Source organism: Bidens hawaiensis, unplaced genomic scaffold (assembly GCF_021521415.1).
Source record: "Bidens hawaiensis isolate Kalapana, Puna unplaced genomic scaffold, B.hawaiensis_p1.1 tig00014475_1, whole genome shotgun sequence".
In the NCBI taxonomy this organism is placed as follows: Eukaryota; Viridiplantae; Streptophyta; class Magnoliopsida; order Asterales; family Asteraceae; genus Bidens; species Bidens hawaiensis.
The window spans coordinates 404,896-427,606 of record NW_027492262.1 but is presented as its reverse complement, the minus strand read 5'-3'; the positions used below and the strand labels follow the sequence as shown (position 1 = coordinate 427,606).

Genomic DNA, 22,711 nt, shown 5'->3' with positions numbered 1-22,711 from the left:
GATGACGCTACTCTATATACGAACCCGTATAGAAAAAAGGTAATATATTTGGTGACCCTCTCTAGTTGTTGGTGTATATGGACTATTGAAAGCTAAAAAGGAAGCGGCTTTCAAAGTTCAAACATAGAAGACTTATCCCCAATCATATTGTTAAAGACATCAACAACACTAGTTTTTTATTGGTTAAGCATTGAACGAATATCTTGTTTTTAGATTGAATAGCTTGGTGTAATTTTTGTTTCTAGTTTTATTTTTTTTGTTTAGTCGTTTATATTTATTTACTAGTTTAGCGCGTTAAGTGAAACACGCTGCTAAAAGAAACTTAAAAACGCCATAAATTCATAGAAGTATATGGTTTTTATGAGGTTATAATTTTCGGTCGCATATGTTATGTTGTATTGTCTTGTTTATTAATAGTGACATGACTAATATCTTACAAAATTAAACTATTTAAGATATTATAAAAAGCATTAATTACTATATGAAGATAAGTGGGGATAGAGGCGGTATTAGTGTGTGATAATGAAATGTTGTTCCCTACAAAACATTAATGGAATCTCCACACGTGTTATTAGTTTGACTATTTGTTGGTTTTGAAGCTGTTTATGAGTTGTGTTGTGGTCCTCCTCATAAAACAAACACAACCATGTTTTGTGGTCATCCTAATACTTGGACTAAACATGCCCATTCTCACTCAATTTCTTTTTGTATTTTCTCAAGATTTTTTTTATTATTTATTATTTTTTATATTTCTTATTTAGTACAATGGATCAAGAGGCATGCTTATTAGTTATTACATAATATTTGCAAGAACCGTAGAAATACTTGTGTGCATTTGAAAGACGAAAAACGACTTGGTGTTCAATAATAAATATTAAAAACGTGGAAAAAATTGTCGAAGAGATCAAGACGAAAGCATTCGTGTTGATTAAAAATAGGGTGACGTTTCGTGTTGTTTCCTAGTGTGATTGTATAAGTTTGAAATATGTTGTAATGGTAAAATTTCGCTAAGCTACTTGCTTGACGATCTTTTCATTTGTAAAGTTCATAGTTGTTTTGTCGCTTTAAAAGATAATAAGTAACATATAGAAAGATAATCACACCTAGTCGAAGCGTGAGAGGAATGAAGGTTTGAAAAAGTTGTTCATTATCATTTTCAAAACAAAAGAATACAAGTGTTCATATGTTCTCGCAATTCTATGATTAGTATTAGTTTTGTATTTTAACATTCCTTTAACATTAGCATTTCTATTAATACTTATCCATAGTTTATTATTGGTTGCCATATTTTGTACACATAGTCCCCTGTAACTATTTTGAAAATGTGAGTTACTTAAAAGAAACGTTAGTAAAAAAAGTGACTAGCTTTTACAAAATCTTTGGTAAGAGTTATCATTTTTATGAGCAAGAATTCAGCACAAAAGTAAACAAATCTTGAATGGTAAAAAAAGAACTATAAATAATGTCCAGATGACAAAAGGAAAATATAAGTTAAATTTGAAACCAATATTTAAACTACTTCACCAGGATAAATATTAAATATAAGTTTTGAATGGTAGGAAATTGGGTTTTTCAACGGAGATCCAAGTTCAATTCCCACTTACAACATTTTGGGGAGACATGGGTGGCTCAATGAAAGAAAACTGGGATCTTTGTGATCTTCAGTTCGAGGGTATTCGGGTTTTATCACCAGTGGGCCTTTGGGCGGGTGGGTTTTCCCCGGAATTGGAGATAACTTGGAGGTGCTTAAGGCTTTCCGGAATTGGAGATAACTTGAATGCGCTTAAGGAATCTGTATGGTTAGGTTTGGGGCAGCTGACGGTGACCTTTGATCATTGAATCAGATCATACGAAATATCTAGACATTCTATGTTCGTTGACGGTTAAAAAATTTTTGTGCAACTCCTATCAAAGATCTTTTCTTACCCAAAACCTTTTTGTGGCCTTTATTGGTTGGCCCCCTATGGCCTATACCACTGCCACATATATCAAGCTAGTAAATTTTATTACCAAAAGTACATATGACCTAGTGATAAAAGTGTTGGAAAAGTGTCACTATATGGTTGAGGACATACCAGATCTTTATAAATCTTTTTATCTTCTTGGTATGAAATATATATTTTTTTATTTAGATATCTTAATTTCCTTTAGTGTAATGAAATTTCATCTTCCTAAGTCTTTTTTTTCTTATTTTTAAGTTAACTTAGTTTCTAGATTATTGTCCTGAAGACTAGAATATCTAAGTTCAATTTGTATAATCAAAATAATTTTTTCAATTCGTATAATCAAAATATTATATGTTTTAGTTGTATGTTGAGTTTTAACTATTGCTCTTGTGTTTTAACGAAGGTTGAATAATTGATTAACGGGCTTGAAGTGGGCCTAGTAGCTAACGGGCTTGAACAGCTGATGCGCTTGGGCTTGAAGTTGGAGACCATATTGATGATTTGTGATTCTTTTCTTGTTTTCTTTGTCTTTTGTTTTATTCTTGGCATTATGAGATGAACACTTTGATTTAAGATGAATAAGATTACTATTTACCATTTTTGACAATTTCTGTTTAGCCTTTGATTTCACTTCAAATAATCAACCCAACTGCTAAGTGCTATAAAACTTTCAATTAAAGCAACCACAATTGCTTAAGTTGCAAATTTGGGCTCCAAAAAACACATTACAACATAAAAATAATTAAAGATATAGCATAATAGCATATTGTTATATTGTTGTAACAACACAAACTTAAATACGAATGTGACTCGTTTTCGACCTACAGGTAGAATTATAAGTTATGATTATAAAGCAACACCTCCGCTCTCCACGCTTATTTAGTTCGACAAATGATGCCGATTTCATCACAACCTCGATTTTGATTGATCCAACGGTGCACTCTGCAAACCAAAACGATCATATCATATTCTTAATAATCATAAGTTTGTGTATACATAAAAAGAAAATGGTTAAATAAATTCTAACCAAAGGAGCCCCGAGAACAGCTCTCTGAGCCAAATAGTCACACGGCTTGAAGAACGCCCCGTACATCTTTGACCACACGGTCAACCTCTCATGAATGTACTTAGATCCGACCAAATCTCCCCAAAACATAATCCCTCCCCTGTGACAAACACACATTAAAATTAAAATAAAAGATTAAAACATAATAATAATTTAATTTTTATCAAAACATGAAAAAACTAACCTGTAAGGTGGAAATCCCATTCCCATAACACCCGCGATATCCAAATCAGCTGCTTTTACCGCAATACCCTCGGCATATACTCTACACGCCTCGTTCACAACCGGAAAGAACACCATTTCTATTATGTCTTTATCCGATAATCTCCCAAGCTGAAACACAATCAAACAAAACATTATTTTTATAAAATTTTTAATAAATGTTTAAAAACGAGTGACCTAATTGTAACAGTTACAAAAATAAATACCTTAGGATCAACCGAGACGCCAGATATTTCCCTTGCTTTATCAATGTATTTCTTTATTTCAGGATCCGGACTCGCTTTGCGTTTATCATCATACTTATAAAAACCTTTGCGTGTCGTTTCACCTAAACAAGAATAACAACTTTAACAAACTAACTAACTAACTAACTAGCTAGCTGGCTAACTAACTAACTAAATCCATAAAACCAAAAATATTACCAGCTCTTTTATCCTCTTGCATAAGCGGAATCAACATTGATTTATACGTTCTTTCAGGGAAATTCAAAACAAACTGCGACCCGGTTGCCACTGCAACACCAAAACCGACAAGATCACACAACCTAAACGGGCCCATTGGCATTCCAAATTTTGTTATCGCACGATCAATCTTATAAATGTTGGCCCCACGTTCTACTAGCAAAAGTGCTGCTTGAGTATACGGGAAAAACATCCTGTTAACAGCAAAACCCGTGCAGTTCCCAACCACAACCGGTGTTTTTCTTATCTTTTTCCCGACGTCTAGCAAGTCAACCACGGTTTGAGGTGATGTTTTTGATGTCCGAACGATTTCCAAAAGCGGCATCACGTGAGCCGGGCTGCACACATGATTTAGTAAACATATGTCATCAACTACTAACAAAAGTTTGCAACAGAAAATTGTTACCTGAAAAAGTGGGCCCCGATTATTCTATCGTGGGACCTCGTCTTCTCACCAATTAGATTCAAGTCAATTGTTGAGGTGTTACTTGCAAGTATACAATTTGGTGAGCAGTGTTTTTCCAAATCAGCAAATATTTGTTGTTTCAATGAGACATTCTCAATAACAGCCTGTTCATGTTCATTCATAGATCATGATTTAATTTTTTGTAACAAATTTCTTAATTCTCAAAATTAAATGTGGCTTATGAATTAGAACTAATTACATGGATAGTCCCTGTGGTTTGGCCATATTGCAACTTTAGTCCCCAAGCTTCAAAAATTACAACTTTAGACCAACTGTTTGCATGAACGTAATACCGTTGGTCCTTGAAATGAATGGAGGTTAACTTTTTCGTTAAGTGCGTGTGAAATGACCAAGGTAGTTTGGACAAAAATGCAACTTTAGTCCCCAAGTTTCAAAAATTACAACTATAGACCAACTGTTTGCACGAACGTAACACCGTTGGTCCTTGAAATGAATGGAGGTTAACTTTTTCGTTAAGTGTGTGTTAAATGACCAAGGGTATTTTGGTCATTTCTAAAAGTTTAACGGAAAATGTTAACTTCCAGCCATTTCAGGTGCCAACAGTGTTACGTTCGTGCAAATAGTTAGTCTAAAGTTATAATTTTTAAAACTTGGAGACTAACATTGCAATATGGCTAGAACGACAGGGATAATCCGTGTAATTAATTCTATAAATTAAAACAAAAAATGCTAAATACCTCTATCACCATATCCACATCCTTAAAGCTTTCATAGTCGAGAGCGCCTTTAAGCTGAGAGATGGTTTTATCAAACTTTTCTTGAGTCAACTTACCTTTCTTAACACTGCTCATCAAATTAGCTGCATAACAGATATGTTAATAGTAAATTAGTAATACAAAAACAATTTAAAATATATTGAGATAGCAAAAAGTCAAACCTTTGACTCTGCCCAATCCAGCATCTAGGAACTTTTGATTGACTTCTTTCAAGATAACTTCGTACCCGTTTAGTATTAAAGCCGTTGCTATTCCCGAACCCATTAGACCTCCTCCAAGAATAGCAACCTTTTTTACTTGTCTCGGTTTCAAACCGAGATCAGTTACCCCTGGTACCTGTTTAACACACGAAAAGGAAACTTAATCCGGCCCGTTTGACCATGTTGACTTTTGTTTGATGTGGCACTTGAAAGCCTGTTATCTTACCTTTGTAGTACCACGTTGCGCAAAGAAGACATGAATCAAGCTTTTACTAGTATCCGACTTTAGCAAAACTTGAAACGCTTCATATTCCTAACAAAATGACATTATAATGGGTCAAATAATATAACAAACATAAGGACTTCAGTTAGTAGAACATTTTACCAACCTTCATTAATCCCACACGTGGGCCCGAGACAATGCCGGCTTCAATAACATCAATGCAAACTTGTGGATGGTGTAAATTTGGCGCTTGCTTACAGGCCTGAGCTCTAGCAAAGTTAAGTATTTCATGGGCCTCACCGAGTGGCTCTATTTTATCTGTTCTGTAAAGACTTGCAACCCACGGTTTTCTACGAGCCAGTATATCCAAGGCCCATTTACGAGCAGTGCCTAATAGCTCATCCCCTGACACGACTGCATCCACGAGCCCTAAATTATGAGCTTCTTCTCCCCTGAGTGGCTTTGATGTCTACAGTTGACAATGTTTGGCCATTTATGTTTCATCTTCATGAATGCTAGCATAAACAAATACCGGTATAAATTAATAAATAACACAGCATACCAACATCATTTCAAGAGACTTTGCGAGACCAACAAGTCGTGGGAGACGTTGAGTTCCTGAAATTAATCAAAATCATAAGTTTACACATTTTTTCTTATTATTGTTTTATTGTGCATACTATTTATTTTTAATGTGGCACACAAGATCATACCTCCAAATCCAGGTATGATGCCGAGCTGCAGTTCGGGTAAGCCTAATTGAGCAGTAGAAGTGGCTATTCTAGCATGACAAGCCTGGAAAAAAATAAACATGATTTATATTTAATTTATTAAAAAGGAAATGTTAAATTAGCCAATAAAATAGCAGCATAGCACATACCATTGCAACCTCCAGTCCTCCACCTAAAGCAAGCCCGTCTATAGCGGCAACAGACGGTTTTCTTGCAGCTGAAACCAACATAAGCATTTACAAAAATGAGTAAATTACACCTTTCGTCGTTTTAAGTTCATACCATTTTTCAGAAATCAAACTTAAAATAGAAAAATAATAAGAAACATCCTATATTTTAAAAAAGTTTGCACGCTTCATCGGTTCCACTAATGTTTCATCGTTTCCACTAATGGGCATTACTTTCTTTCGTTAAGTCCAGCACATGAGGGTATTTTCGTCATTATGTCTATCTATGGACTATTTGTGTAATTAACTTATAGAATGATGGGCCCAAATCTATAAAATAATTACACAAATAGTCCCTTATAAATGACGAAAATACCCTCACGTGCAAGGCACGTGACTAGACTTAACGGAAAAAATAGCCATTATTAGTGGAAACTGGAAAGGACGAAACGCGCAAACTTTTTAAAACATAAAGGACGTTTCTTGTTGTTTCTTTTGTTTAAGAACGATTTCTGAAAATTGGTATAAGCTTATAGGATGAAATCATAGAAATGTGTAATTTACTCTAGAACTATTAGGAGTTGAAGAAAAAATCTATAAAAAGATGGAAATAGAACAGTAATTAAAATACCTTCCACGGTATCTGACAGAATATTAATAGATACATAACCAGGTTTTGCTACCGGTCCAGTTTTCATTGCTGTAAACGAGAAAACAATGTGAATATATAATTAAACTTTATAAAAACTAATGTGTTAACAGTAGTAGGATTCAATGTGTACAATATGCATACATTTCCCATCTTGCAGTCCACCAAATGCATTGATATCGAAACCACCAGAAAACTTGCCTTTTGCACCTGCTCGAATCATGTAAGCATACACATATAATGATCAAAACAACAGTTACAACTAATGATTAAAAGTTAAAATTTAAGTAAAAAATGAAACTACCTGTAACAACAATTGCCTTCACATCATCCCTTTGTATCGCTTGCTCAAAACTTTTTTTCAAGCTATTTAGCACTGAAGATAAAGAGGGATGCATAATTTTCAATAATCAGTGATGACAGCATACCAAAGAAAATACAGAAATCATTTATAATATAATTTAGACGGAATGAAGGCTGTCAACGAACCGAACCGGACAAGACATTATCATGTTCGTCCGTTAAGCTTTTACCGGACAAGCGAACGGTTCACAAACACCTAACCGAACAAAATTTCTTGTTCACGCTTGTTCATTAAAAAAATAAACTTGTTCTCAAAGGTTTACGGATACAAGCGAACGAACACAAGCGAGCACAAACAATGCTATATACAATTTGGCTAACCGAGAATGGTTCGATCCGGGTACCAAGTTTGTGTTGGTGTTTTTTTAAACATTCATGAATATGTCAATTTACATATAAATTAATCACATAATAATACTCATGTATAAAATCCATATGAAAAAATTAGAAAAGTCCTTAAAAAATGATTAAAATCCTCTAATGAACAAAACATAGACAAACAAACAAACATAAGCGGACGTAAACGAACACAGTGTCGTAGAACTCGCTAGTCGGGCGATGGGGTAGGTACCAGCGATTAATCAGGATTGTAATTTATATGTAATTTTTCAAATAGCGATTATCAGAGACCAATGGGTGGGGTTAGCATAAATCAAACACATTTTCGAACGTCTAGAAACACAAATGAATGAACATGGCCTTTGTTAGCGTTTGTTCATTTAGTTAATCAAACGAAATTCGTTTGTTCATTTATTAAACGAACGAACTTTGTTGCATCCGATCAACATATGTCACAGTGATCAAAATTAGTTTAGGATCAAGAGGATCACGTATCCAACAAATAAAGCTTAAAATCCAGCTAAAAAAATAATAATAATTTTTTACCATCAAAAGAGAGTGAATTAACCGGTGGATTAATAATAGTGATGATAGCAACTCCATCAGATCCAACTGAAATCGTTGTTTTGCCTCCCATTGAACTGCAATAATAATATTATGCTTGCTACAAAGTTAAAATAAAAGAGTTTGAACTCAAATTTATGGGGTTTTATAATACGTTTATGAGTGTGGATATAATATATGCGTGGAGTTGCGTGAAAGCATATCCTTTCCTAATTCTCGATTTTTTCAACGCCCATATTATCTATCCTCTTCCGGTGTCACTTTCATTATCCAATCAAACCTGGTCACGTATGTATTAATATTATTCACATGGAGGACAAGGGTGTTCCATCCTCCTTATTCCTTCGCCTTCGAAATCAACTAACCAAAACTAATCTTAAAAGCAAATTGCTCACTAGTGCTTTGCCACTATTATACCTGGCTGAAATAGCTTAATTGGTGGTCGTGCCCCCTCTTAAAAACTAAAAAAGGCATATGCACACGAACGAAAGCGAGCTGCTATGCTAATTCCTCATCTGTAAATCCGTCCTTCCCATGATATCTAAGAATGAAATCTTTATATAATTCGAAAAGAAAAAAAATAAGTTCAGAACAATATAATATGAAAATGTTATTTATATAACTTTTACTTAATATATATCTCTCTTCGTTATGTGTAAAAATATAAACAAATAAGTGGTTAATATATATTATTATGTTTGTATTAACAGCTAATATATATTATGTTATATATGAAAGTTATGATTATACTGATAATACATAAAAATTAAAAAAGAGTATAAAGGCATATAGAATCATAGATGAGATTGTTAATGCTAATTTTTGGATTTTTGTATGTTTTTATTTTATGCCTAAATGGGCTAGATCTTGGACTCAGCCCAGTCTCTTGGATCTATATGCTGTTACTTGTTAGGCCTTGGTTGAGCAGACTTATGTAGATTGTAGTGGCAGCTGGATGGTTATGTAGTAGACTGGGCCTCACGTTTTCCGGCCCATTAAGCTATTGGTTGTTCATTGTTGTACGTTTAAATTAGGGGAGTGTGCCTGTGTGGCTGTGTGGTGCGGTATGACCGTATGGGGCTAAAACAAAACTAAAACCAAAACTTTGGTTTTTTGATTTTTGAAGCCGTTCTGTTTTAGTTTTTTCGGTTTTTATTTTGGTTTTTATTCGGTTTCGGTTTTTTTGATTTTTGTCATTTGAGCTTGAAATTTTAGGCTGAAAAAAAAGTTGACCAAACATAATGAATTTAGGTATAAATAATTTTATTAATTGTTAACTAATGGATTATTATGCATTTGGCTAAAAGTATTTGATTACGTATATATTAAATTCTTATAAATTGCTTAAAATAAAAAGATAAAAATCTAGTAATTTGGTTTGGATCTGTTTATTCGGTTTTTATTACATGCAAAACCAAACCAGAACCCCTAGCTCGGTTTTTATAAAAACATAAAACCAAATTGTTGGTTTTTGTTTCGGTTTCGGATCCGTTTTTTGGGTTTCTTGCACACCCGTAGTTTAAATCATTAAGGCTTGCGTATTTTGAGTATTAACTTTTGACAAGGCTCAACTGAATTTTTAAACGAGCGAGCTCTGTTTAACCCAAAATATGCTGAAAATTTGAACTTGATCTCATATCATTTACAAACCAAACAAGCTCCTACCTTGATGAGCCAACTTGTTTAAAAAAAAAATAAAATTTCAACAGATGTGGATCATGGGTTTCCACAAATCAAACAAGAGCAAAAATGATATGTTACAATGTTACATGCGATATTTTGAAAATGCTCGAGCTCGACTGAACTTTTAAACAAGCAAGCTTTGATCAGCCCGACATACTTAACCAAGCCGAAAAATTGAACTAGAACTCGGACGTGTTGCAAGTCAAGCATGCTCCAAGCTCGACAAGCCAACTATTTTTAAAAATCAACATATGTAGATATTGGTTTCCATAAATCAAACAAAGAAACAGAGGTGTAAACGAGTCGAGCCTGATCTCAGCTCGTTTTGACTTACGAGAACTCGAGCTCAATATTTGCTTGTTTGATCCATGTTTCTAAAGCTCGAGTTTTGCTTGTTTGTTGTTTCTGAAACCCGGGCTCATTCTGAAACCCGGGCTCAGATCAATATTTATTAATTGATATACATTTTTATATATTTTTCGAGAAACGTCAATGAGCCTAAGCTTGGCTTGAGCTCGTGTTCAGTACAAAAGAACAAGCCAAAGCTCGGATGTGTAGTGTAAAATTAACACATAGAAATCCAAAATAGTTAAAACTTAAAAATAGACTAGGCTCGACAAGCCTACACAAAATTTATTTTTTAGCTCCGGCTTGATAAGACTCGTGTGAAGTAAGCCTGCTTATCCCACAAAAAGCAAGCACAAAACATTTTCAACTTTTCCGCGCTTGTCCACTCCACAAAAGCCACTGTCACAAATCCATCCACTTTACTGAATTTTTAAACGAGTGAGCTATGCTTAATCTGGAATACTTAATCAATCCGAAAACTTGAACTTGAACTTAGATGGGTTACAAATCAAGCAAGCTCCTAGCTTGACGAGCCGATTATTTTTAAAATCAATATACGTAGATCTCGGGTTTCATAAATATAAGAAGCAGAAGTGTAAATGAGCCGAGTCTAGCCCGAGCTCGGCTCGTTTTGAAGAACGAGAGCTGAGCTCTGCTTGTTTCGAGCTATGTTTCTAGAGCTTAAGCTCGGCTCGTTAGTAGTTTTCGAAACCCAGACTCAGATCGTTTATTATTTATTAATTACTATACATCTTTTTATATATTTTGAGGAAAGCTTAACAAACCTAAGCTTGGCTCGAACTCAGTCCTAATAACTAAACAAGCTTTACATTCCGATTCAGGCTTGATAAATCTCTGCTCATTTTGACCTTTTTATCAATCCGATCGGTAGTAGCAAGCAAGCAAGCAAGCGTCTTTTAAACCATCGTGTCAAGTAAAGCTTCCTTATCCCGCAAAAAAACACAAAACATTTTCAATTTTCCCGCGCTTGGATAATTAACAAAACCCACCGCCGTCACAACTTCATTTGCTATCGCCGTCATGACCACCACTCCACCACCACTCTCACCGGACGACATAATCCGGCTAGCCCAATACCACACCACCGCACCACTCCGCCCGTTCCTCTTATCCCCAACCTCCCACCAAACCCTAGCCTCTTACCTCCACACCCTCCCTCCGTCCACCGTCAATCTCTACACCTCCTCTCTCCTCTCTCTCCTCTCACCTTCACTCGCTCTGTCATCGCTTATCACACCAATATTCACTTCCTACATCACTTTCCTCATTAATAATAATAATAATATTGTTATTCCGCGTGACCGCCTTTCGATAAAGACGCTACAACTTTTTATTCCTCATTTGGAATACATTTCACTACCTGAATTAGTTTCAGCTGCCAATTCACTTGCTAATGTGTTTACAAATGATAATAATAATATTAAGTTAGGTGCGGGTGAAGCGGAACTGGAGCTGGAGCTGGAACTGCTTGAGTTGGTTCCGAAGTGTTTGCGAATAATATTGGATTCGGATTCAGACGAGGTCGATAAACCGAAGGAACTAGCGGATGAAATGTTTGATAGGTTTCTGGAGTGTGAGTGGTCGGGTGTGTTGTTGGTGAAATTAGTTTCGATTATACGCGAGTTTCGGATTGATAAGGCTAGGGTTAGACGGTTTGTAGACAAGGTGTTCGATGAAATGCACCGGGTGGAGTTGCAGGATTTGCCGTCGTTGGTGTATCAGTTGCTGGTGTTGGCGTCGAAGGGGGTTTGTAAGAGGGAGGTTGTGGAAGGGGTTGTCGGGTTTTTTGGAGGGAAGTTGGGTTTGAAGAAGGCGAGTAGTAATATTGTTAGGGAAGTTGAAGGGACGGTTTTGTTGCATGTGAATTTTGCGGTGAAGCAGGATCCGTCGTTGGGGCAGGAAGTGTTGGGGCTTGTGAGGTCGGATGTTTGGGTGATTGATCATTTTGTTGCTGGGTTGTTGCTGTCGATTGGTAGGATTAGGAGGTATGGTGAAAGCGCGATGGGTACGTTGAAAACGGCTTTGAGCAATGCTTATAAAGATTACAAGGTTTCGCGGTACACACCTTAAACATTGATTATTGTCAAGCTGGTTATTTTCGTATGTTGTGCAGAGTTATTTTCAATGGCCTGAGTTAGATGTCATAAAGATTGTCTTTATGTTAGATTTTATTGGATGACTTAGGTTACATATTATAAAGATTAACTTTGTGTTAGTCTCATCATTATATAGCATGAATTACATTGTGTTTGTGACTTTGTGTTGCCATCATTGACATCAGTTAAGTGTCAGTGGTGGATTTTTGCGATAGTTTTGTTATCAACGGCACAAAGTACATTTGAAGAAATTATATAACGGTCACACATATAATCTTTTTAGTTAATTCTGTGTGTTACCATCTTGCAGACATTGTAAATGGCTACCAGATGACTTAAAGAAAGTGTATCTACAAAATGCCATTTTGACAAAAAAGATTGGGCCGAATCCAACATGCATATATTTTACATACTTATATAGATATAGAAATACTTATATAGATATAGAAAATTTCAAATAAAAACTCGAAGACTAAACAACTCAAATCTTTCTATTTTTGTAAGAGGCTCCTAGCTAAAGGTAGCTTGTCTCTAATTTTCCCTACTAATCGAATGTGAATGTAGATGGGGATTCTATAGAAGTCCTTCTGTCTCATGGATTTTTTGATTGGTTCATCAATAGTGTTCGCCCAGAATCCCTTTTTGACTCTGGACCATTTATTCTACTATTATTAGTGAGCAATAATGGAATAATTCTATCGGAGACTGCAGTATTAAGAGCTGTATACCTTTCTGCTCTTCCTTTTTACTTAACTAACCGCCACACTCTACTCATGAAGCAATTATAACACTGTTGTGTTTTGGTTACTTTCGTTTTCAGGTTAACGAGAGTAATTATGGAAGAGAGCATATTGTTCCTAGCATAGTGCAGTTGGGCTTTGTGTTACTAGAATCAGTGGAAGAAATGAGCCATCAAGAACTTGGAAATACTGGCCTCATAGGTTCTCAAGAGTTGGGCATTCAGATGTTAAAAAGTTTATTTGAGGTTCATGATATGGCAAGAAATGAGGTCAGAAAATGGACCCTATTTAAAAAACTAGCTGTATGTTGTATGTTCCCCTAACTGAAAAAAGAAGTCTTTTACATTCGGGCCAGAACTGTAACTGTATGCTGCACAAATCTTGATGTAGATTTCTTCTTTGCAGATAATTGAGCAATGTAAATTCCGAATTCTTTCTCTTAAGCCAGAGCAAAGTTTAGCTATCATAAGGTAATCCAAACGGGTAGTTAATAGTTAATCTTGGTGGGCTTATTACAAACCTATATTTTCTTTTGACAGATTACTTGGTAACCTAGTGAAGAACTACCCACATCTAGTGTTAGAATATATTTCACATTTAAAAGAATTATTAGATTATTTTGGTTTCATGCAAAGCAAGGTTGCTTCACATCTGATTAATGTTCTATTGCCACTCATTAAGTTCAGTCACAATCTTCAGGTCTGCCTTATTTTCACCATTTATTCAATAATTAAATGCATAATCTTGATTAACCGTATAAGATCACAGAAACGCAATTTAGACTAAATCAATAATTGTTCTGTATGCCCTTACAATACTGCAGGATTACATCATCTTAGTGGTGTGAAAATCTATGTTTAGACAAGAAGATCAAATTCGATTAGCTGCAGCTGGAGCCATTATAAATTTGATTATTGCAGAAAGACAATTTAAACAAAATAGACCTAGCTTTTATCAGGAATCCTCTAGCCAAGCTAGTAGTAGTCAAGTTCATGAAATGCCACCTGTAACTGGCTGTGATCTGTTCAAAGAACTCAGTGGTTTATTGCAGCGCTGTCTCTACCAACAGGTTGTTCTAATATGTGCAATCCTCCGCTCTAATCGTAAAAGTAAACATAATTCATGTGTCATTGGCTATGTTGTCGTGTGTAGGCGAAAGTGAAAGAACTTATATACAGGGGACTTTTAAAGCTTGTGCTGGTTGATCCTTTGACCGCAGGGGCGGTTTTTGATTTTCTCTTGCCTCATTTTCTGAAGTTTTACAAAGAAGTAAGTACTCATGGATATTCTGTTAAATCCCATTTAAGCATCATATATCCATATTTTGATTTCATGGTTGACTTTTTGCATTGTGCCAGGATGGTCAACTAGGCATAAATCAGTGTGTTAAAACGGATAATGGCAAAATTTGCATAGTTGAACCACTAGATGAGCTCTTATCTTGTGTTTCATGGATTCTTTTACTTCAGCCACAAGCAAAATCTGATAGTCGTTCTCGTTCAGTTTCTCTCGGTTTCTCATTCACACAAGAAACTGAGGTAATAATCAGACTTGTAAGAAGATAACATAACAATTTTTATTTAGTATTTTGGTTAAATGTGTTTTAACAATCGTTTGCAGCAGGCACAAGGAACAAGTGCTGGTGAGTCGTTTTCAAGTGCTTTAACAACAATCTGTAAGCTTCTAAGAAATGGAAACTTAGAAGGTCAGTTGGGTACCCTTGAAAGTTATACTTTCAAGTGCTTTAACAACAATCTGTAAGCTTCTAAGAAATGGAAACTTATAAATGAATATTGTAAATGTGTTTAACTTTTTCTATGAATGCTTGACCAGGATTACTGGGTCAAACAAAGGATGCAGGCACCACAAGCCAACAAGAAGAGAGATACAAACATAGTGGTGGGATTTTATCAGGTGTTATAAAGGTGATGCTGAATACTGTTGCTAGTGAACTGGAAAAGGCGGGCAATGATAAAAAGATTGAGTTGGAGAAAGAATTCGTTGACCTTGTTGACCTATATGCTTCCATGGAGAAAAATACTACTAGTTCTGCACAGAATACCCAAGCTGAAGGCACTAGAAAAGGGATAAGACAGTATACTGCTGTTGATCCAACGCATAATAACGAATCTGACAACACAAAGTCTAATAAAGGAAAAGCTTCTGTTTTGGCAACTTCTAGCATTCGTCAGTTGTTTAAAACATCGTTTGAATTATACACACACGATGCAACAAAGAGTAAACTCTTGAATTTTGTCTTGAATGCAATTCTTAACCAGATAAAATCTTTTGCCTATCTGGCAAAAGATGATCCACTGAAGGCTTTGATTTATGAAGATATTAAGGTTCTAGGACCACCCCTGTTGAAATTGATATTGCTGCTCATGAAAAAGGAAGCCAAGGGTAAAAAGGACAATGGAGATATAAAGGGTTTGTTTTTATTAGCTTAAATGTGCTTGAAGGAATTGGTAACAGTGAATTCTCATAGTCCTGAAGAGATTGAAGAAATGCTGTCAGATCCTGTAGGTGAAGAAGATGTTATTGATTCAGAATGTGATCATGATTCTCAAGTCAATAGAGTCAACAGTCAAAGGGAAAACCTTATGGTTACAAAATTTGTGAAACCCTTGTTTTCTAAGCTTCTTCATGCAAAGTTCTTCCATGAAATTGAGGTAATTTCAACTTATTTACTTAAAACCGTGTTCTTTTGGTTATATGATTCTGACATTAGTTATACCAACTTATCAGATCTTATGTGACATTGCAAAAATGATTGGGAGTAGCATTCTTGGAAGTTGGGCTATACATATATGTAAAACTAACAATATAACAAATCCAAAGATTGCAAAAAGTGTTGTCACTTTAGCAGTATCATGCACTCAATCTCCAAATGATTTGATTATTGCTCAAGAATTTGCAGTTGAGCTATCAAAAACAATGAGATCTCCTTCTGAGAAATCTGAAACTTATGCTATCATAAATCGTACAACAGAAAGTGCTATAGCAACCGGACTTTTGCATTTAGTCGAGTCAGTTATTGCAGATATCGACCGACTCAGCATGAAGTTGAAGACATGCTTAGCTGGTGCATATAAAGACAGAAGACATAACCCGTATGTAAGTTTGGAAGAGACTCTGTATCAGAGGGCTGAAGCTGTGGTTGACTTGTTGTCTTCTATTGTGGTGATGAACCTCAAGGGTAAGTAGTAACCAACTCTTTCTTTAATTATTTATAGGGCTGTAAACGAACCGGACGTCTGGACGTTTGTTCGTTGAGAAGTTCGTTTATGTTCGTCCGTTTGATAAACAAACCGAACATGAACAAAAATATTTCGTTCGGTAAGCTTAACGACGAACATGGACAGTGACCGCGCTCGTTTGATAGTGTTCGTGAACGTCCGGTAATGATTATACTTTTTGAAATTAATATGTAATCGTTTATGCTTGTTCCTTAGAGTTTTTTATGTATGCTCATCTATTAATGCTCTATAGTGTTTATTCGTGTTTGTTTGTCCATTAGGGTCCGTAAGTGTTCATTTGTCCGTTAGTGTTCGTTTACAGTATTAACGAATGGACACAAACGGACACGGACAAACTCAATTCTCTAATGGACGGACATGGATACGAATTTTCATTCGGTAGAGTGTTCGTGAACCGCTTGTTTGTCTGACAAAAGCTTAACGGACGAACACGGACAAGGTCTCGTCTGCTTCGGTCCGTTTACAGCCCTTAATTTATTTATATGTTAATAGTTTAATACCATAAACAACTGTTAAGTTTATTAAATATTTAGATTCTCAAGCGGAACATTTGCTAAAATTGGCGGCTAAGTTTTATAAAAACTTAGCTAGGATATCAAAGTTCCATATCGCCCCTAAAGGTTGCAAACAAATTTTACCGAGCCTCAAGTGTCAGAAGCTTGTGGAAGTTACTTGCAAGCAGTTAACCGCCCCGTTGTACATATTTGTGGAATCTATGCAGCAGGTTTATAGTCATTGTATCCTTCATAGTTCATTCACACCTAACTTATATATGGCACAAATGTTAACACTATATAAAACTTGCAGAATCAAAAAGAAAGCAAAGCAGTTAAAGGACTGATAAACAAGATAAAAAGGGAGAATAAATGCATCCCAGATTTAATATTTCAGATAGAAGATTATGAGAAGTATTTGATTCTACTTAGCAAAGCTACCAAAACGAACTTGTTAAGGCATGCAAAGCGTAGTACTGCTAGAGATTTTAGAATCACTGACCAACCAAACATTCCTCGACAAGAAAATGGGCCTAACCAGGAACCATTACTTGACCCGCAAGATGCTTACCATCAAGAGGACGTGTCCAACAAGGAACCTGATGTGGATAATATGGATAACGACTCAACGACTCAAAATGATTTGGTTCAAGACTCTGATAATGGTGACGCGAATGCTGCATTATTGTCACCTGAAACCGTTACACCATCGGGAGCTGATGGTTCTGAGACTTGTGAAGATGAAAATGTGATTCCTAATTCAAAGCGAAGTCGAATTGTTTATGATTCGGAGGACGAAGCGTAAAGATAATTTTGTATAGGTTGCTTGATTGTTGTTAATTGTAGATTATTTTTAACCGCTGCCACGTGTCATGACATGACCTGGCAATTTTTATTACAAAATCTTGACAGCGAATTATGTCAAATGCAGTATGCTGCTTTCAAGTAAGGTTGTTTTAATTGCCAACTAAGCTCCATGTGGCCAAAGTACAACTTTGTTAAGTTGTAGAATCAAGTTGGTGGTGAATGAGCTGTCAGTGTTGTTTGAAGACTATTCTGTCCCTAATAAGAAGACTATTCTGCCCTTTATGTCTTTTTAGAACTCATCATATACTTTTGCTGCTATTGTTGGCATAGAATAATCTCACTATCAGTTACAGGTCAACTCATTTTGCACCACAAAGTAGTGGAAAAACCACATTAGTTTTAGATTCTTCAAATATGAGTAGCTCTAAATAGGGTTGTTTATGTAACCTTTGAGACCATCTAAACCGAAACAGTCTGGTTTGACTGGTTTGAGATTTATAGGGTTTGGTTTACGGTCTAAGGCCTCATAAAACGACCACCCTCAACGCACAAATCAGAACAAACTGAACAGTCATGTCGGTTTAAAGTTTTATAGGGTTTGATTAACAGTTCAACTCATGGAACCGACGATCCTAAAGACCTAAACCATCCTAATCGAAACAAATCAGCCTGTTTAGAACTTATATGGTTTGGTTCACATTCTGTTTTTTAACAGTTCATCATTTAAAACTTGAAACTGCTCGTGTAAACTAAACCCCTCGTTTACAGTTATCGTGCATCTGATTTGTGAAATCTGCGCATCAATGATCTATATTCATAAACCATCTTTACAATGTTACATATTTAACAAAACTAACAATTTGGATACACAAATCGGTTCAAACCACCAACGAAATCGTTTTAACCAGTCCAAGGTAGATTTGGTTTGAACACGTAGTTGACGATTGACCATAACGTTATAACCATTACATAAAAACCTTGTTTATACATGTATTCCTACCCGCAATCAAATGAAAATTGACAATGAAGTTGAAACTTCTGATAAAGTAGCAGCAGTTTGCCAGTCTCATAATATAATTGGAGTCATCTGAATCAATAACATCAATTGTGAGCAACTTCATATTATTAAACACTTAGAAGGGTTATAGTTATTATTATTAATTTATTATCAAATTCATCTACATAGCATCAAATCCCCCCACAATAATCAGCATTATACCAGAAAGAACAACAGATGAACATATAGAATAATCATCATCATCATCATCATCATCATCATCAACCTAACTACAAACCCTATATCACCAATTTCCCCTCTTTCATTACCTTCATTCAATCATCATCTTCATCGTGCAGATCCGACGCTTGAACACGATTACTATGAACTCCTCCCGGTACACTCACCGGTTTACTCGTTGCTGCTGTATCAGCAAACGTCGCTGACGACATCTCCATCTGACAAATCCTAACCGCCCCAAACACTCGCTCCGGCAGATCCTCCTCTTCCTGTGCCTCCACCACAAACGCCATATCAATCGTCACCGCCGTCACACACCCTAATGCCAGGTGCAAAATTGCCGTCGCGATCTTTGAGCTACTAATATCCACATCAATCTCCAAATAATTTGGTCCCGTATGGTAGTGACATGTCAGCGCCTTACCGAGCAAGCACGCGGAGTAGTTTCCAACCGTCGCCTTCACTATCCACGGTCCTTTAACAATCCGGTTCACGATTTTGAACCGCTGGTTACGGAAGTTATCGTCGCCGTGAATAAACCGGTACAGTAACGAACCAGTTGGGATCGGATCGTCGGTGGCAAAGTAGAAAACCGCGGAATGGTGGTCCCTACCTGGTGATAACAATAGATATATTAGAGATTAATCTACACTTGATTGTTTTATTAATTTATGATCATGGTTGTAAAAATCCCCACTAGGCGCCGATTAATCGCTAGACCCCACCCACTGATTAGTCAGCCTTTTCTTGCGAGGTTCCGTCCAAAATCGGCAATTTCCAATGGGACTCCGGCCAAAATCAGCCGTTTCTAGCGAGATTCCAGCAAATTTCCGGCCAAAATGTGTGTTTGCATATATAAAACTGAAAATTACATATAAAAAGTTGTGTGTATACATAAAAATGAAAATTACATATAAAAATGTATGTGTATATATATAAAACTGAAAAATCACATATAAAAATGTATGTGTATATATAGCTGAAAATTACATATAAAAATGTGTACATGCATATATAAATAAGAAAATTATATATAAAAATGTGCATGCAATATAAAACTAAAAATTACATATTAAAATTTGTGCATGTATATATAAAACTGAAAATTACATATTAAAATTTATGCGTGTATATATAAAACTGAAAATTACATATAAGCATATTAAAATGTATGTATGTATATATATATATATATATAAAACTGAAATTACATAATAAAAACATGTATGCATATATAAAAAACTAAATATTACATACAAATAATTGTGTATATATCAAAAACAGAAAATTAAATACAAACATGTGTGGGAATACATATAAAACTGAAAATTAAATATCTTTTATATATAAAACTAAAAAGGATGCATCAAACTCCGATCCGATGAATCCCAACTAATCCTTATTAATCCCGATTAGTCCCCATTTGCGATAATTAAATTGATTATTACAAATAAACCACTAGGTTTGTTTACCTGGAACTTGTAAATTAACGGCGAGGATGAAACTCTTCTGATGGCTTCCATTACACTGTTTCTTCCGGAGCGCGTGGACCACGCGGTTATCGGCGCGTGACAGTACGTGGTCGAGCTTAGAATTAGACCGGAGCCAGTCAACGCCGGCGGGTTGCAGAAGCCAAGGGCCGGAGGGTAATTTGGTTTTTTTGGTGAAGTAATTACGGCTGCGGAGGCTGAAGAGGCTGCCCGGAGGTGAAGCCCAGCCGTTGGATCCGGTTTCGAGGTCCACGTGGTTGAGAGATCCGCCGTTGATTGACTCGTGCATCCAGGAGGTGGTGTTGGTGTCTTCCGGTGTGGAAGACATTGTGGGGTGATACGACGGCGTTTTGGGGTGGGAATGAATTAGATGGTGCTTGGTTTGGTGTAATGTTTTTTAAGTAGTAAGGTGTGGGTTGTTTGACGTTTAATGTTTGTTTATTTATTGCCTTATTTTTAAAGATACTGATGATGAATGAAATTGCATCAAGTTGTATGTTTATGTTTATACATTATATAGATATAGATAAATCTTTAATGCATCATCATCCATTTTTACACACTACTTTTCTTCTTTTTTCCTTTTTTAATGTTGCATATGTTTTCCCACACATTTTCGTGCGTTCAACGATAAGAGGTCTTAAACTCTTTCACCAAGTAAACCTTTTAGAAAGGTCTTAAGTACCCAACTCATAAGGGGATCAGCCCACTAGCAAGCGGAAGGTTAGATTCTTCCGTGGGAAAGAGATCAACACCAGCGGATGCGTACTCACCAACGTACAGAAGCCTTTGCGGGCAAAAAGCTTGTTACCCATTGAGGGAACAGACAGCCACGACGGTTAGTCCTTAGGCTAATCACGGTCCAAGATTCTTGCAAGGACCACAATTGCATGATGAGCCAATCATAGGACGCCAACGCTACCGCAGGTGACAATCGTCATCGCATGTCATCTGTAACATCCAATCAGAAACCTCAAACGTGCTTCCTCACAAGAATAGAAGGTTCCACACTTGGAAAAGGGTTAAAGGATTCTCACTCTTACAATTACAATCTAGTTATGATTGACACGTCGGAGGGTGGTTACAAGAAGAACCCCCACATTACCCTTCTGATAACGAGCTCACAGTGTTCTATTTCGTAGGTTAGATCAACGTTAGCTTGTAGAGATCATAGTACACATACCCCGGGCTGAGATATTAGGTTAACTTTTCTAGAGTTGAAATGGTGTTTATTCATTGGTGACATTCAAATCGGCTAGAGCAAGCAGTATTCTTTGTTTTTCTTGTTTTCTGATCAATATGAGCTTCGTTCAATAACCACCTTTCACTCTGTCATCGTCAAACAGAGTCAGAACCGCCACTTCTGGCCTTAGCTATCTGGAGGACGGATGTGATGGCCTCAATCGCCAAAATGATGAAAATTTCATCTCTATTGAATGTCTGCATCAGCTGGCTTACCTAATTTCAAGCAAACTACCGGTTCCGCAAATTCCGCGAAAGTCCCAATAGCATGGCTCAAGCGCGAGCAAGAAAGGATCAACATAGAGTTTGAGCAGATGTTGCAAGAGCAACAACAAAGGATCCATGAGCAGAGGGTAACGCTCAGGACTCTAACGTACCAACAGACTGAATGAGAGGACGAAGAGTCCCTAGAAGAAGAAGAACCTCATGGCCGTAAGCTTACCCAAGACACGTGCTTCAACCCTAAGTCAAGAGTCCGCTGGAGCGGAAGGTCTGAATATCAGGGTAGCCATGGAAAATGCCGTGATGCGAGTCAAGGTAGGAGCCACGACCGCACTTACAATCAAAGCCATGTAACCCACCAAACCACCGATTTACCGGAACTACCACGGAGACAACGAAGAAGATTGAAGTGGCTGCGATACACACAGCTACCATACAAGGAGCCAAAGTAGAGGGAAACATGCAATAAAACGTCACGCTAAATACCATCGGGACGCGGACGTGTATTTTACGAAACCTTACCGACCAGGAGCCTTTGTGGAAAGGTCAAAGTTCGTCACAAGGATCGTGGAGGCCCCCTTCCTTCCAACTCCAAGCTCCCCTCCTCAGCGGGGAAGTATGACAGCCTTACTAATCCTGACGACCATCTCACATTGGCTAGATAAATCTCACAATGGTCGTGAACAGGAGAGATTCATGGTTTATAAGAAACGTCTTGACTCTCAAACAACAAACACATTTTGGGCTTAGTTGGTTGTGGAGCATATAAAAACTCTACGGTTAAGCGTGCTCAAACGACGGGTGACTTCTTGGAAAGTTTCCATTGAGACAACCAAAAACAAACATGTCACCTTTCTTCCATCCGCTCCCGTTTAAAATTCCAGAAGCCCGATTGAATGACCTTGTCCAGGCACCATTGTTATGTGCATCATGTTAA

The 22,711-nt window shown here is 36.5% G+C and overlaps 2 protein-coding genes and 1 pseudogene across 3 annotated transcripts; 1 reads left to right on the top strand and 2 right to left on the bottom strand.

Moving 5' to 3' along the window:
• Nucleotides 1–2,852: 2,852 nt before the first annotated feature.
• Nucleotides 2,853–8,207, bottom strand: LOC143546914 (peroxisomal fatty acid beta-oxidation multifunctional protein MFP2-like). The gene is made up of 17 exons (XM_077038466.1): nt 8,117–8,207; nt 7,173–7,244; nt 7,013–7,078; nt 6,851–6,919; nt 6,202–6,269; nt 6,035–6,116; nt 5,884–5,939; nt 5,488–5,790; nt 5,325–5,411; nt 5,060–5,234; nt 4,860–4,981; nt 4,102–4,265; nt 3,657–4,033; nt 3,441–3,562; nt 3,197–3,345; nt 2,974–3,112; nt 2,853–2,888 (listed from the first exon to the last, which is right to left on the bottom strand). The coding sequence occupies exons 1-17, from the start codon at nt 8,205–8,207 to the stop codon at nt 2,853–2,855; spliced, it is 2,178 nt and encodes a 725-aa protein (XP_076894581.1).
• Nucleotides 8,208–11,206: 2,999 nt separating this feature from the next.
• On the top strand, nt 11,207–17,581 carry LOC143546876 (uncharacterized; annotated as a pseudogene). Its single transcript, XR_013137671.1, has 14 exons — nt 11,207–12,243; nt 12,593–12,651; nt 12,982–13,004; nt 13,103–13,291; nt 13,428–13,492; nt 13,562–13,721; nt 13,846–14,091; nt 14,175–14,291; nt 14,381–14,560; nt 14,643–14,727; nt 14,856–15,694; nt 15,771–16,221; nt 16,816–17,006; nt 17,090–17,581. The product of XR_013137671.1 is annotated as an uncharacterized LOC143546876 (transcript).
• Nucleotides 17,582–18,798: 1,217 nt separating this feature from the next.
• LOC143546901 (protein ENHANCED DISEASE RESISTANCE 2-like) lies at nt 18,799–20,600 on the bottom strand. Its single transcript, XM_077038457.1, has 2 exons — nt 20,293–20,600; nt 18,799–19,433 (listed from the first exon to the last, which is right to left on the bottom strand). Exons 1-2 carry the CDS (start codon nt 20,597–20,599, stop codon nt 18,916–18,918), a joined length of 825 nt encoding a protein of 274 aa, XP_076894572.1. The 5' UTR covers nt 20,600; the 3' UTR covers nt 18,799–18,915.
• Nucleotides 20,601–22,711: the final 2,111 nt, after the last annotated feature.

Bases quoted from the DNA above. Each gene is read 5' to 3' on its own strand.
- LOC143546914 (XM_077038466.1), bottom strand. From the start codon at position 8,207: ATGGGAGGCAAAACAACGATTTCAGTTGGATCTGATGGAGTTGCTATC. The intron at 6,270-6,850 runs GTATTTTAATTA...TGTTGGTTTCAG, and splicing joins TCTGTCAGATACCGTGGAAG to CTGCAAGAAAACCGTCTGTT. The intron at 3,113-3,196 runs GTTAGTTTTTTC...TGTTTGTCACAG, and splicing joins ATGGGATTTCCACCTTACAG to GGGAGGGATTATGTTTTGGG.
- LOC143546901 (XM_077038457.1), bottom strand. From the start codon at position 20,599: ATGCACGAGTCAATCAACGGCGGATCTCTCAACCACGTGGACCTCGAA. The intron at 19,434-20,292 runs GTAAACAAACCT...TGTTATCACCAG, and splicing joins CGTTAATTTACAAGTTCCAG to GTAGGGACCACCATTCCGCG.